Raw genomic sequence first — 15,610 nt, forward strand, 5'->3', positions numbered from 1 at the left:
CAGGGATTAGTGAGGTCAACACTGATGTTGGGTTTTAAGGTCTGGCTCGTTCCAGTTCATCCCAAAGAAGAAGTTGGATGAGGTTTAGGTCAGGTCAGTCAGGTTCTTTCACACCAAACTGGGAGAACAATTTCTTTGTGGATGAAATGCTTTGTCTAAAACATAATCATATAGTTGCATCAATAGTTCCCTAAGGGGCCCTGCCAAAACCTTACCAGAAGTACACATAACTGAGCTGTCCAGAGACCTTCAGCCATGTACTGTACATCTTGCTTTTCTGTGTTCAACTTATTTTTTGGTTGTAGAAAATGTTTCAGCCATCAGTCACAACACAGATCATCAGTTGTGTCCAAATTCCATACTACAAACTGAATATATACAGTATTTACTATATACTGATGTCAGAGTATGCAAAAAAAAATCAACATACATGCATTTTCTATAAGCAGAAATAATATAATACTTGCTGCTGTCTCCTTCCATAGGTGTCTCACCACCATCTGTAATTTATTTAGCTTTTTCCTGCTACAAGTATATCCTTCATTTCATTGGTGAATTGCATTTTGGATCAATTTAGTGCAACAACAACAGTGTTTTTTTTAAGTCAGTGCATCCTGACTGTTGAATCTACTTTATTTGGTCACTTTTCCAGTGTGAACAGGCTGCACTCAAACTGTTGCTGATGCTTTTTACTTTCTAATGTCACCACTGTGTCACAGAAAACAATATAAATATAAAGTACTATAAAAACTACTATAAAAAATCTACAATCTCTTCTCTGGGAGTCGATGCAAACAACTCTTTGGGAAATGTAGGAAATTCTAAACCAAATTAGACAAAATTAGATTAGATTTAGGGAAAGTGGAAATGCAGAAAAGACATTAAGTTGAACCACAAAAACAAACATCTGAGCATCAGCTTGATAATGTTTCAATGTAAGAAATCAAGAGGAATTTATCCTTTAACAGGGATCGATCCATATCTCGTGTGTGTGTCATTATTCAGAACTTGTGTTTCAGTAAAAAAAAAAAAAGAAGAATCATTAATTAAAGAACAGAAAGGCTGATGGGGATTTTTAACAGTGCCATTTTTAATGTTTTGTGCTTGAAAGACAACCTCAAACAGCTATCATACAGATCAAAATCATAGGTTGACTAAAATCTCTCCTGTACATATGTATATATATATATTTATATATATATTTATGTATATATATAAACAATGTCCACTTTAAAATAAAACTTGTCCTTTTTTTTAAAAAATAAAAACATACGGAGAACACAGTGATTAATGGGAAGCATGAAAAAGAAAGAAGTTTTGTAGTGAATTACACCATCGGGCTCAGCGGGGGGGGGGGTGGGGGGGTTGAATTGAACCATGACTCGGGGGGGAAATGAAGGGCATTTAAAATATTTATTATGGCTTACAGTTGACAGAGGACATCCTGTGTTTATACAGTTCTATTACTTATTGCCACATCCCCTTCACTTTGAAACAAGTGAAGGGTTCAGAACCAAACTTTTACAAACACTATGTACACATTTCCTTTTTTTTTTTTTTTTTTTTTTGTTTTTCTCAGCAGTTTTAAGGTTTTTTCGTCACTGTACAAGCATCATTACCACATACACCAATCTATAGAGCATTTTAAACTTACTAATTCTTATTTACAAATATATTTGGTAAAACCCTGATTAATTTCAACAGTATTTAAACCAACCTTGCAACTATTTAAAGATAAACACTTGAATATCTCAAAATACTTAATAGCAAAAAACAACAAAAAAAAAAAAAAAAGAAAAAAAAAAAAGAAAATAAAAACCTGCTTGTTTCTTTCTTTGATCCAAAAACACTTTTCACTAAAAGGTAACACCTGTAAGAACTTTCAGTTACTCTTTAATGGCCTTATCCCAGCGGGAGAAGTACAGTATTTCACTTTAAGTACACAAAAATACTGTTTCCACCAGTCAAATATTTCAATAAAGTCTTGCGCTGCTTCTTGTCTCGCAGGTTAAAACACTGGAATAAGGCAACAGTAAAGTAACCTTTCTGTAAATTACCTTTCTGTAGTTTTTCTCCTCGTAAAATCGTACCAAACCCTCGCTTTTTCTTTTTTTTTTAAACCCCCAACGATCAAATACTTCAAATACTGTAATAGAATAAAACTATGGTCCCCAAGTACACAACTGTAGTACAGTGTAACAAGTACAGATAACAAGTACAAATACTAAAAGTCAAAGGTCATCAGGTACCTAGTCTTTACATCATGGAGGGAGGTTCACAGCGGAATTATGGGTAGGGAGGGGGGAGGAGGGGGGGGGGAGGAAGAGGAGGAAGGGGGGGAGGAAGATGTCTACTTGTTGTTGTTGTTTTCATGCAGGTCTCTGTGGAGGATCCAGATGTCCTCGTGTGATTGGATGTTGATGTTGTTGCGGTAATAGTTGTTGTTGCTGCTGTTGGGTGGAGCCTGCTTTGATTTGCTGCTGCTGCTGCTGCTGTTGATGGTGCTTCTGCTGCGGCTGGAAGGCGTCTGGGTTCGGCTGGGGCTGCTGCTGCTGCTGTTGTTGTTGCTGCTGCTGGCGGCGGCGGCAGCGGCAGCGATGGAAGCTCGTGTCTGCTGCCCCCTGCTGCTGGGGACTGGGAGCTGCGATTTGGCGCGCGGCGGGCCTGAACGCCGGTCGCTGCTCTGGACGGCCGCCTGGTTGGAGCTGCGGCTGGACTGACGGATGACGGTCTGCGGGAGGAGGCGGAGAGTTTGGTGAGTTTAACCTGCAGTTGGATGATTTTTTTTGTCCACTTAAAAACAGCCCCACCTGCAGGATAAAGGTAGCAACAGCAGTTTTGGACCTACAGTTGCAGACATGTGCTACCCAGATTTATATTAGGTAGTTTATTTTAGGCTAATTTGGCATTATGGGATAGATTCAACTTCTAAACTTGTTTTAACTTTGTTGTGTTTTTCCTCAGTACGACAGAAAATACAAAATAAAATCTTTTTTAGCTCTGTAGGATGGTTAAAGTCTGTCTTTGGTACTAAATGTTTGTTTATTGTAGTATAATTGAAATAATCCACACATCTGTTCTTTATTGGTAGAATACTTTTTGTTCCTGCAGGCCACGTTCACCATTCTGATGGTGAAATGCCAGATTTTTTTTTTTTTTTTTTATATATCAAGACCCAGTCATATTTTGTTGCAAATGTAAAGTAATTGCAATGAAAACACCTTAAAACACGCTTAAAGACCTGCAGTAATAACAAACTGTACAAACTGCTAATAACACCACAGGTCAATTATGTGTGAGGTAACGCCAAACACACAAGAGATGCATGATTTAAAAGTCGTACAAACAATCACACACATGTTCATTTAAAGATTTGAATCATCATACTGTGAGTGATAATAACAGGTCTAGTTGAGGGTGGTGTTTTCCACAGAGAACGTCATTTAAAGTCTCCCTCAGCTCAACATGTGTTTCGCTTCTTGTTCTTTCAGTTGAATGTTTGAGCTTCACTGTGCAGGATTTTTACATTCATCTGCTGAGTTTAACACACATGTACATACAAGCATCATTTGTGACATCACAACTAGTTTATATTTGTATATTCATAGATTTGTGATTTTTTTTTTCAATGAGGGAGAAGGAGGAGATGTCATTTTGTGAATTTCTAACTTTGTAATTTAACTTTTTTTGTGTAAAAAAACATATCAAACACAATGTATTATAATATTCACTGAGGTGTCTAAAATACAATTAAATTCTACTAATTAAATATTGATAGAAACGTTTCTTAAGTTGTACATTTTTTTGCACCTTGAAGCACCAATATTACAAAAATGTTTCACTTCTTTGTCTTTGATTCGTTGGTTTAGCATATTCCAATAACATTTTACTTTGCCGGTAAATTGCTAAATACACTTCTAGCAAAACACCGCAGCTATGAGGAGGTGCAACACAGGAGCGGAGACACTACTGTATGAGTGTTTGAGGGGAAAAAAACAAAAAAACAGCTTTCAGGAGTTTTTGTCTGACTGTTGTTTGCCGCTGGAATCAATTCCAATCCCATATTTTACACTGAGATGATCTTATTCTTTCAATATATCCATATGTTTAAAAAAGCATGCATGCTTCAGTAGATAGATGCTTGTTTTTTCTCTGCTGTATTCTGCTACAACAACGTAAATGTCCCCACATGGATCATTTAAATCTTATTTATCTAGTTTGATGCCGAGCTGCCGATCGCTGCTGTATTTTTTTTACTCTGCTTTGGTTTCTTTCTTTCATCCTCACCGTCTGCGGTCGCTGCTGCACAGCGGTTTCCCGTTCTTGCTTCTGAGGTGGCGCGGCTCCGCTGGGAGAGCTGGAGAACAGGATCAAGTCGTCTTTGGCCTGAGATATCTGCGGGAGATGAATTAAGAGCGGGCTTTAAGCGGCGGGTGGTAAAACCTCGACTGTGGAGGTTGAGTAGCAACACGGATCATAATCAACATCTGGCTGTGCTGTGAGTATGGACAGGTGAACACTGTCATTACTTGGAATAAATTGCTGGGTGGGATGTTGGTGATGAGGTGTCAGGGTCAAACTGGTTAAAGGTCTAAGATTAGAGGATTACTTTTTTTTTTTTTTAAACGTCAATTCTGATACCAGTAATTTAAACACAAGCTGCCAAGAGATAATATTTCTGAGATAGTCAGTAACATATTTCTCTGAGGGATTTTTGCATTCCTCAAAAAATGCAGAGTCAGTGTTTTTCAACACAACTTGGCTGGATGGACACACTGGACAGTTAGATTGGTGAAATATTTTCAGATAAGGTTTCAGTGCAGATTTTTAAAGACTCACGCCCATGAAGCTGTGAGTAACTGAACTAGAATCATCTTAAATCTCAACCAGATGAACAGCTCAAGCCCTCGTTAAGAGCAGATATAACGTATGAGGTGGTTTTTCAGGACACCGGGACTCCTTGCTGAGTCTCCTGGAGAAGTTCAACCAAATACCTGTTACAGTGTGTACAAATAAACCCTTAACGGCTTACCTGACCCTTATTTCCTCCGAAATCCAAGCCAAGTTTCTACATCATCATTTTAAAAACAGCACAGTTTAAAGCACTAGTTAAAAGGTTAATGTCATTCACATGCCAGTGAAATACCCAAGAATCACATAACCCCCCGTCTATATATGAAAGGATGACAGCGATGAATTACTGAGTCAAAACATGTGACCTAAAAGCCGAGTGTTTGTGGAAATGTCAATGTGTAATTAAGGGCTGAGTGGCTTCAGCACAGCAGCACTGTTTTCTGAGGAGGTTTGGTTTGTATTTTCCTGGACGGAGGAGACACACAGTGGTAGTCAAACTTCATGTATTTCTCTTTTTAGGATGAAGTTTATCCTCCAGTTACAGCAGCCATTCTCAACCAGGTGGGCCTAAAGCGCCATCTAGTGGGCTGCAGAGGCAATGGTGCTGCCAAATGGTTAGATTTTTTAAAAGTTTTGTTTTTTATGTGGGAGGAAGCCTGAGTATCTGGTGAGTTTAGGTTAACTGGTGACTTTTAATTGCCTGTAGGTGTCAATGTGAATGGTTGTCTTGTCTGTATGCTATATGTTAACCCTGTGATTGACTGGCGAGCTGTCGAGGGTGTTCCCCGCCTCTTGCCCAGTGTCAATGGAGCTGAGATTGGCTCCCTCGTGACCCTCTAGAGGATAAGTGGTAAATGGACTGTACTTGTATAGCGCCTTTCTAGTCTTCCGACCACTCAAAGCGCTTTTTACACTACAAATCACATTCACACACATTCATACGCTGAATGGGTACAGGGGCGACCATGCAAGGTCCCAACCCACCCATCAGAGGAAACTAACCATTCACATACATTCATACACTGATGACCACAGCCATCAGGAGCAATTCAGGGTTAAGTATCTTGCCCAAGGACACATCGGCATGCAGACTGGAGGAGCCGGGAATCGAACCGCCAATCTTCTGATTAGTGGACGACCCGCTCTACCTCCTGAGCCACAGCCGCAGAATTGGTAAATAAAACGGATGGATGGACGGACGTTGGATTAAAATGTATAATTTCAATGATCAGTTACGTTTGAATATCAGCGCCAATCACAACACATCATCAGGTAAAGACAAAGGTGCGTTGCCACTGTTAGCTAGCTAACGTTCCCTCAGATGCAGTGACACAGAATGGATCTTTTTTTTTCTTTTTTCTTTTAACAAAAAAGTGATGTGGGAGACAAACCCCTGCACCAGTAAAAAGCTCCAAAGTGTGTGGTGAGGAAAATATGACCCTGAATACATTAAATTTAGATTCATAAAAGCAGGCGGTGATGCTGAGATGAAAGCACAGTGCGTTGAATGTGGTGAAATCCTGTCAAATGAGACACTAAATCCATCAAAGCTCCAGAGACACTTCAACACAAAGCATCCAGGATGTGTTGGGAAGCCAAAAATATTTCCTAAGGAAAAGGGATGGGCTTCAGGCACAACAGAAAGTCATCAAAACATTAATAACTCTGTCAAAAGCCACTTTGAAAGCTTCTGTAGCTCATAGCGAGAAACCCTTTACGACTGCAGAGGAGCTTATTTTATCGTCCTGTAGCTGCTACGGTTCACCGCATCACGCTGTTGTTCTGCCGTCGCTGCAGACACCCAGGTTCTAATTTGTTGGTGCCGTTTTAAAGCTGAAGAATGTAACATAACATCTACATCGCTGTAAATGAGATTTTACATTATCTTTTATTATCTTCTGATATGTTAGTCCTAAATAGTTTTAATAAGACTGCAGGTTGTTGCAGCAGCTCTCAGACGTGTGTGTGTGAGTGTGTGTGTGTGTGTGTGTGTGTGTGTGTGTGTGTGTGTGACAGTACCTTGCTGATGTCTGGCTCTGACTTGCTGGAGCACATGGTCTGCAGCTCTCTGATCAAATCTGTCTCGTCGTCGGAGAACACAGACAGACCAACAGGCTCCCTAAAAAAAAAAAAAAAAAAAACATACACACACCGAGAGGAAATGTTTTAGGGCTGCAAATAACGATTATTTTTATTATTATTGATTCATCTGGCAATTATTTTCTTGATTAATTGATTGATCATTTGGTCAATATAACATCAGAAAATGGTGAAAAACACCCATCAGAACATCTTTGAGTCTTATTTGTCCTTATTTTAAATCAACCAAGAGTCCAAAACCGTAAAATATTAAATTTATAGTAATTTAAGACCAAGAATAACAACAAATTCTCACATTTGAGAACTATGAACCAGCAAATATTTGGCTTGAAAAATTAGTTAAACAATTATTCGATTATCCAAATAGTTGCTGATTAATTTTCTGTCAATCAATCAATCAATCAGCTGAGGGAACACACAACATAATCCTTAATTAATTTAGCTACTGAATATTCTTATTATTGTGCTTATTGATGCTTATCAATAAATAATGTGCATCTGCTCTAATCCTGTTCACTTAACTGAACCAGAGACAATTCTGCTCTCCATCACTACATGACAGTAATAATCAACAGAAAAACACCAACCTCTGAATTTTTCCATTGGCAATGAAGCTGACATCAGTGCTGGACAGCGAGCCTGTAATCCCAAACATATATATGAACAGATGATGATGAATAAAACATTAAAGGGTCAGTTCATTCAAATAAAAAATTTCTCACTGATCTTTTAAATATTTATAGAGAAAACTGCCTCTGAAACTGAAAAATACATAAAAAAAAAAAACCAACAACAACAACAACTCAGAGATGTGTCTTTTTGGAGACACAATGTCCCTGTTATTTGGGATAATCACTCAAAGCAGCAACCTGTTGTGTGTTATTGTTGTACTTCTATTTTGTGGGAACCAATTTAAGTTTTAGACCGAGACAGTTGGGACATTTCAGCCGGCCCTCACTTATTATTTCAGGCTGTTTGGGAGTTAAAACCTGATTTTAAGGTAAAACTAAACTAAACTAAATTAGCAAAACTTAATAAAATTAAACAGTTTTTAATGTAAACTACTTCCTACAAAAAAAGAATTGTGCAAAAAAAAAAAGTGAGATTATCTTTCAAAAACCAGCACATTGTTAAAGTGACAGTCTAGTCTACATTTCTACATTGAATAAGTCAAGACAGGCCAACAAGGCTTTCAAAGGATCCTTTAAATACAGCAGTTTGAGGAAAAACCTTCTTGTGATAAACTGAAATATTTTACTTCCTTTGACACCTGAACACACCGTTAGTTTTGCTCTCTGTGATTTGTCCGAACCCCTTGAATGGGAGCAGACATCTTACCATCTCTAAACGAACCACCGCAGCTCCAGTTGGTGGCGGGACTCCCCTTCTTCCGAGGGCTGGTGTTGGATCGTCTCAACTTGCCGCTGTCTCGACCTTTTCTGCCTCCTCCTCCGCCGCCGCTGCTTCCTTTAAAGGAGCCGATGGCGGACAGAGGGAAGGTCCCGCCTCGAAACTCCAGCAGGTACCTGTCGATCTCTGAGGAGGATGACAAAAAAGGAGGAAAAACTACACTTTAATATCTTTTCTTATCGTACTAATTTATTTTAATGACGTGAAACACGTGAATGAACCCTCTTCATCATCGTGTGTCGCCCACACGCACCGTGTCGAGGCAGAGGGCAGCCCAGGAGAACGGCCTTGTTGACCAGGATGCTGAGGGCGGCTTTCACCACAGCCTGCTGGCCGGCACTCAGCCCGCAGTTGCTAAGAGACGGTCGCTGTGACGACGGCGATGTGGAGGACGAGGTGGTGGTGGAGGACGAGGAGGAGGAGGAGGAGGAGCGCTTGGCTGTTACCCGGGAGATGATGGCTTCTTCCACACGGGGGACGACCACGGCGTTCCACAGCCGAGCCAGCCACCTGAACACACACACACACACACACACACACACACACACACACACATACGTCAGCCTTTAGTTGTCAACATTCATTCATATTTCTGTTATACTAACATGCGGTTTAATAAAAACACACACCTGACGATGGCCTGTGTGTTGTGCGGAACCACCGGGCAGGACAGGAAGAGCTGCGGCCCCAGCAAAGCCTCATGGGTCCCCAGACGGGACAGACAGGCGTTGAGCTGCTGCCACACCTGGCTCACCCACAACACCGACCGCTCCATGACGCCGTCAGGTGACCAAACGCCAGTCCCCATCTGGAGAGAGAGAGATGGAGGGAGGAAGAAGTTCATATTTCACTTTTTTTGCTTTTATCCCGCTGATAAAAACACCACCGAGATCTGTACTGAGACAGAGAGGAAACTAAAAAAGGAGGAACATGATGGATTTGACCTGTTTAACAATATAAAGTCCTGAACTCTTGTTATGCTATTCTAATGATATTATTGTCATATTGTTTATTGCATATTTCTGTCACAGCACAGTGTAAAAAAAACACAACATAGCAACAGTTTTGGAATTTAAAAACATCTATCCATCATCAAAACAGCCCTAAAAAGAAAACCAATTCATAAATTCATATATTAAAGACCCTCTCCACTGAAAAATGTGTTTTTCTTATTTTTACGTCATAGTAATGTTTGAGCTTCTCAGTGCAGAATGATGTCTGTGCAGAGTTTACGTTCATCTGCTGAAGGAGGAAAGTTTCTCTGAGCTCAACTTTAATCTGAGTCTACGTCGTGTACACATGAGCGTGATTTGTGATGTCATAACTGATTTGCAGCCAGTCACGGTCCAGTGTGCGAATTACACAAGTGTGATATGAAGCCTCCAGAGCACAAACACTGAGAATGAACTTGAAGTGAAGCGGTTAAACTTTTAAAATGTAAAATATTCTGATATTCATAGATTTGTGAGTAGATGCCATTTTAAGATCTTTTTAACAGGGTTTTTGTTGGAAAAACCATATTAAACATAAATTAATATTAAAAAGCTGAGTGTCGTTTTATGTCTGACGATATTAACCACTGAAACGAGTCCAGATGTGCTTTTGCAGATGAATGTTTGGTGTGAGGCAGCAGTGAACAGTCTCTTTTTGGCAGCGACTTCAAAAACCTCTGACCAACCTTGTGAAGCAGCTTCCTGCGGAGATGCCTTCCCAGCAGGCCGTGCAGCGGCTCCTGGTCCCAGCGAAGAGTCACCCAGCGGAAATGCTGCTGGAGGCGGAGCTCTGGGCCCTGGAGGCGGGGCTTTGACAACGTGGCAATCAGGAAGCTGCCCTCACGGAAATGGTGGGGTCCTGAGGGATGAATGAATCGGAAAGAAGGAAGGAAAGAGTTGATTCATTTGACAATATTTTACTAGTCAGCTGTTTATTTGGTGGGGTTTTTTTTAAGATGATGCTCTTTTACCAGAATTTTTTACTCAAAGTCAGACTTCTTGCAAGAGGACCGTCAATCTAACCACTGTGTTTCACGGCCATTTGCTCCTCAGCACAACAGCACCACATGCAATCAAGACATACCACCCAAATCTTGTATATTTATTGCCCTTACAGGACAGAGTGATTCTACCACAACATTAATGTGGTATTATTTAAAATTAAACCCTGAGGCATCAATATCAGGTCCTGATCCTGGATAGAACCTCCTTCAACATGACAAACTATCTCTGAGAGGATCAGCAGCACATAATTCTGAATAATATCTTCTGAAGAAGGTGGTGATGTAATCTAAATGATAATAAAAGCAGGATATGAGATGTTATTGAATCTAGATTAAAACTTTGTGGGTAAGTTAAAGCTGCAATTGTAAACTTTAATGGCTTCATGTTTAATGTGAAATCAGCAGTGGCTGCACTTTTTTTGTCCTCCATACATACAGTAGTTTTGTAATGTTGCTCATGAATTTAAAAAAAAAAAAATGCTTTAACACACTATATTCAAAACAAATACTCAAAACTCTATATTATACAATTTAAAGCCACTATATGTGGGATTTGAAAAGGTCCTTCTCTGGCGCCCTCTTGTGGTCGACACTGTAAATGAAAGGCAGAGAGTAACACCTGCTCTGCAGCCATTTCCTCTGAGATTGTCTAATTTTCAACAAATAAAATATATGGCATCAATTTAATTTAAAAGATGCTATAAAAAAAAGAGAACTACTTCTACTTAGTGGCTTTCAGTGGTGTGTTCAGTTATGATTCCAGTCTTTTAAGGCTCTGGATCCGGCTGCAGTCGTACCGGTGTTGAGGACCAGCGGGGCAGCAGAGCCTCTGTTGTCCAGGCTGTGGCAGAGGTCTCCCAGCAGGCCTGACAGGGACGAAGCCTTCTCCAGTCCGTCCAGCAGCACCACCACACGGCGACCGGTGTGACCAGCTGGCACCCCGACCCCCAACCTCACCGCCGGCACCAAGAAACCTGAGACAGGAAGAGGAGAGTGAGGGGAGGGTGTTTTGAAATTCTAAAGTAAAACCTGAAACACAAACATATCTCATAAACATTACGCTACAGTCACTTTGTGGTTGTGATGTCAATGATGACAGAGAAGTGAACATGCAAGAGCTTTCTCCTGATCCCCATTACTGTAATAAGAATCAATGTCCTAAAAAAGTTACCATGGCAACCAGAAGGTAGCCTGGCAATACAGTTGACTGACAGCTCACAACTACAAAATGTTTCTTCAGGTTTAAAACACAGATTAACCCGAGGAGTTACCTTGAGGAACCTTGATTTAATTCTGATTAATTAAGCCCATATTCAGTGTTTGCTGCAGCACCTTTTATAACTTAATTTACAACTTTAATCACATCATTTAAGTTAGCAGAAATTTCTTCCTTTGTATATAAAAAAAACCCCTAATTAAACGGGTCTTTTTTCAGAATCCTATCAACATGTAGGGATTCGCTGAACAACATTTATCGTTACTCAAAGGTTAGAATTGAGGAATAGCCAAGAGGGAAAGCTTAACGTGTAAACTGGCTAAGTTTTGATCGTTAACATGTGACGGACGTTGTTTAGAGTATCTAAGTCAGGGAACATGTTCATCAAGAACTACTTTACTGTTATCTAGTCCCTAAAAATGATAAATAATAGATGATATAAAGCAAAATGAAACAACAACAACTCTTATTTACTGGCTATCCTGTAAGAATACAGTACTTTATATCAGCGATGTATGAAATACAATGACATTATTGACATTTACTGTTAATTAAAGCTTCCTGTCGGATGCTAAAATACTACATTCATCTCACACACAATGTTTACAGTATTTAGTATATTGTATATTTCACAGTGAATATTTCACCCCAACGGCTTGGCAGAAAAACCAGTTATATCCCAAAACGGAAAAATCACACTGCTGCTGTGTAGACATGTGACGATTCATAGATCGACAGTAAATTAATCACCAACTGTTTTAATTAATGATTAATTGTTTCAGTCATTTTCTGCTTCCAGCGTCTGATTTGTGATGATTTGCTGTTTTTCTTTGTCATATATGACGGTGAGCTGTATATCATAAGGTTTTCCCTGTGGCCTCTGAGAAATTGTCAATTTTTTTCCACTATTTATTAAAATTTCATGAACTACCTGTATGTGAGTGTCAGTATGTGTGTTGTGTGTTCACCACCTGTTGGTGCGTCATTTATACATCAGTAAGGATCCCTCGGAGAGACAAAGACGAGGGCGTGCAAGTACCTGATTTAATGTATATATATATATGTGTGTGTGTGTGTGTGTGTGTGTGTGTGTGTGTGTGTGTGATCTTACCACAGGTGATGAAAGTCTCCAGCAGCTGCTCTTTGGTCAGACTCTCCTCCACCTCCACGCGCACCACGTCACAGCCGAGCCCCCCCGCCTCCTGCTTGGACTGGAGGAGAGAGGAGAGAGAGAGAGAGAGAGAGAGAGAGAGAGAGAGGGAGATCGAGGTAGTGGGGAATGAATGAAAGAGACAGAAAGAGAGAGGTAAGAAGGGAGCGCGTTGTCATGGAAACAAAGAAAATCTACTACTACTACTATGCAAGAGTGAGGAGAAACGGAGCAAGAGGAGAATTTGAATGAGCTTGAAGGGGCTTTTCCAGGCTCATCGCTGCGATCATTGAGAGCACAGCGCGGTCGAGATGCCGCCGAAGACGTTTTCCTTTCTTACTTCCTGGTTTCCTTCAGCTCACGTGCCATTGAACAAACACCATTTCACAAAACACTATCACGTGCGCTCCGATAGTTACAGGTGCGCTGGAAAAAAAAAGATCAAAATGGAAGTTACATCACTCTGAGTGTGTATCCTGTCGTAGGAGTTTTCCTTCTTCCTCTTCCCCCCCCCCCCCCAAATCCCTGACCTGATTCGTCATGTTGTAGCGAGACATTAGAGCCACGTGTTGCTTCTCCTTGTGCAGGTTTCCAAAAGGTTATAAACTCAGGAGCCTTGTCTTCTCTCATTCTGGTCTGGTCATGGATGAATTGGCTCTGAAAAGTACATGACGCCCCCCCCCCCCCCCCCCCCCCCCCCCCCTCCCCCCACCCTAAACCTGATGGATGACCTTGAGATGAACGCACCGCTCTCTGGACTGTTATTGCTCGTTTCTCCACAAACTGGACACACAAGGCTGCCCGTTAGAGCGCCGGTAGACGTACCTTGATGCAGCGAGCGATCAGATTGGCGATGTACTCCTGACAGCTGCCCTCCAGCCCGTGAAAGATGAGGTTCCCATATTGTTCCACCTGCACAGAGAGAGAGAGAGAGAGAGAAACATAAAAAAAAACATGTCAGAAAAAAAAGTGTGTTATGTTAAATGTTATTATGAAAACTTTCATTTAAGCCTCATGTGTCGGATCAGTATCTGTGCTCAGGGTGTTTGTTGTGACTGTGATCTGTGGACGTTCGCAGCTGTGACACAACGTGATCTGCAAGTCAAAGAGTTATTTACTTGAAAATACAAGTGGCTGCACGCCAAGTGTATTTTTTTTTACTTTAAAGGAGAGTCAGTGAGTCAGACAGGCAGCTTTGATTTGCATCGTGTTTGATCCGCAAAAACTCCACATGTACGATTTAACCTCTTTAGAACAGGCTGCATGTAACGCAGGTGATATAGTGTTATATACTGCTGCGGTATTTGGAATATCTGCCTCTAGGCGGCTGGAATATATTTGTATTGTTGCGTTTTTATCTGCCATGTTGCACATTACACAGCTTTCCACATTGGTTTATTGTACTATCTGGTAGTTGTTTTTTTTATCTTTTGTATCAGAGAGGTTCAAGCTGGATTCAAACAGCCTCTCCAACATGATCAAAATATTAAAATCCAACATGAGTGGAGGCTCAGTGCCAGACAGCGTAGTCCTCTTGATGATAACGCTGTTTTCATGTTGTCATATGGCGCTGTCTGCTACTAGGACCCCGCACTGCATTTTATTTTGTTGTTGTTGGGGTTTTTTTTTCCTATGGTGTATATGTAGCAATAAGGTTGTCTAATATTTTAATAGTGTGTTTTTGATCGAGGCGATGCTCTTTGAAACTACAGTAAATACCTCAAAGGCAAAAGTTAAATGAGCAGCTGTGACTCTGAGTGAAAAGTGAACAAATAACCAAAAGCAGGTAAATTAGCCTTAATTAACTACACTAAACAGGACATTTAACAGGTTTCCTAACACACTCGCACATGATTTACCTCACACTTCTGATTAGATGATTAATTGATTAGTTGATCTGTGGAAATGATGATAAATGTTTTTATATTCTTGTGAATAAAATACTTCAGGTTTTGAGCTCTGTGACCTTGAAGTGAGGAGCATTTGTCAAAAATGTTGACATTTTAAAGATTAAATGATTAATTAAGATGAAAATAATAAATTGATTCATTAATATAAACAACAGTTGCAGCTCAAACTTCCTTAACTCGTCACGTGTTGCAGCAGTGATCGAAGCTGTGAAACATGTTTCACTGTCAGGCTCTTATGTCGCTGTAGATTAAAAGCATCAGTTTACTGGTGAAAATACGCGACATAAAACATTTACAGCTGCAGCTGCTGGTGGAAATCTCTTCAGTGAACGTTTGTCATTGATTGGTTTTGATCTGCCTGCTCTGCCTTGTGTTTTATTGCTCTTTTAAAATGTAAATTCTCAATGTTAACTTGCAGGTCTTCCACACAGCCAGCAGGGGGCACTGTAGCTGTTAGAAAATAGTGAGCACACTGATCCTCCCTCTCTCTCTCTCTCTCTCTCTCTCTCTCTCTCTCTCTCTGTTTCCTTTCATCTGTCCATCACTTCACTCCACATCTCTCTCTCTCTCTCTTTCCTCTGCCTTTCTTTGTCCTTCTCTCGCTGCAGTCTTCCAGCTTCCTCCCTATTTTTCAACGTTTTACTCGTCTAATCCCTCAATCCCTCGCGGCCTTGCGTGTATGTGTGTGTGTGTGTGTGTGTTTTTTGCATGAATGTGTGTGTGTGTGTGTACCAGGCGGACGTAGTTGTGCAGCAGCGGCAGGGGGAAGAGAGAATCCAGAGCCAACTCATCGAGACACGACTCAGACAGACCTGTCAAGAAAAAACCACACACACACACACACACACACACACACAATTCACACACATAAATCCACAAATCTGCTCTGTCTACACGCTCGGTGTCAGCGACCATAAGACGCTTCGTCTCTTCGGTTACATCACACGGCTCTGAACCACAAGGTGACTGTCCTG

The 15,610-nt window shown here is 40.7% G+C and overlaps 1 protein-coding gene across 1 annotated transcript in view; it reads right to left on the reverse strand.

The window, feature by feature from the left end:
* Positions 1-1,492: 1,492 nt before the first annotated feature.
* The window catches only part of cttnbp2 (cortactin binding protein 2), a 100,857-nt gene continuing 86,739 nt past the window's right edge, over positions 1,493-15,610 (reverse strand). Inside the window, exons 12-23 of the mRNA XM_044356085.1 lie at positions 15,369-15,448; positions 13,552-13,638; positions 12,688-12,787; positions 11,158-11,334; positions 10,043-10,215; positions 8,994-9,172; positions 8,618-8,874; positions 8,293-8,490; positions 7,542-7,593; positions 6,874-6,973; positions 4,288-4,395; positions 1,493-2,731 (exon numbers count right to left, since the gene is read on the reverse strand). Of these exons, the coding sequence (XP_044212020.1) occupies positions 2,351-2,731; positions 4,288-4,395; positions 6,874-6,973; positions 7,542-7,593; positions 8,293-8,490; positions 8,618-8,874; positions 8,994-9,172; positions 10,043-10,215; positions 11,158-11,334; positions 12,688-12,787; positions 13,552-13,638; positions 15,369-15,448 (1,892 nt within the window). The 3' untranslated portion in view covers positions 1,493-2,350. The remainder of the gene's footprint in view (positions 2,732-4,287; positions 4,396-6,873; positions 6,974-7,541; positions 7,594-8,292; positions 8,491-8,617; positions 8,875-8,993; positions 9,173-10,042; positions 10,216-11,157; positions 11,335-12,687; positions 12,788-13,551; positions 13,639-15,368; positions 15,449-15,610) is intronic.

Source organism: Thunnus albacares, chromosome 7 (genome assembly GCF_914725855.1).
Source record: "Thunnus albacares chromosome 7, fThuAlb1.1, whole genome shotgun sequence".
NCBI classification, from domain to species: Eukaryota; Metazoa; Chordata; class Actinopteri; order Scombriformes; family Scombridae; genus Thunnus; species Thunnus albacares.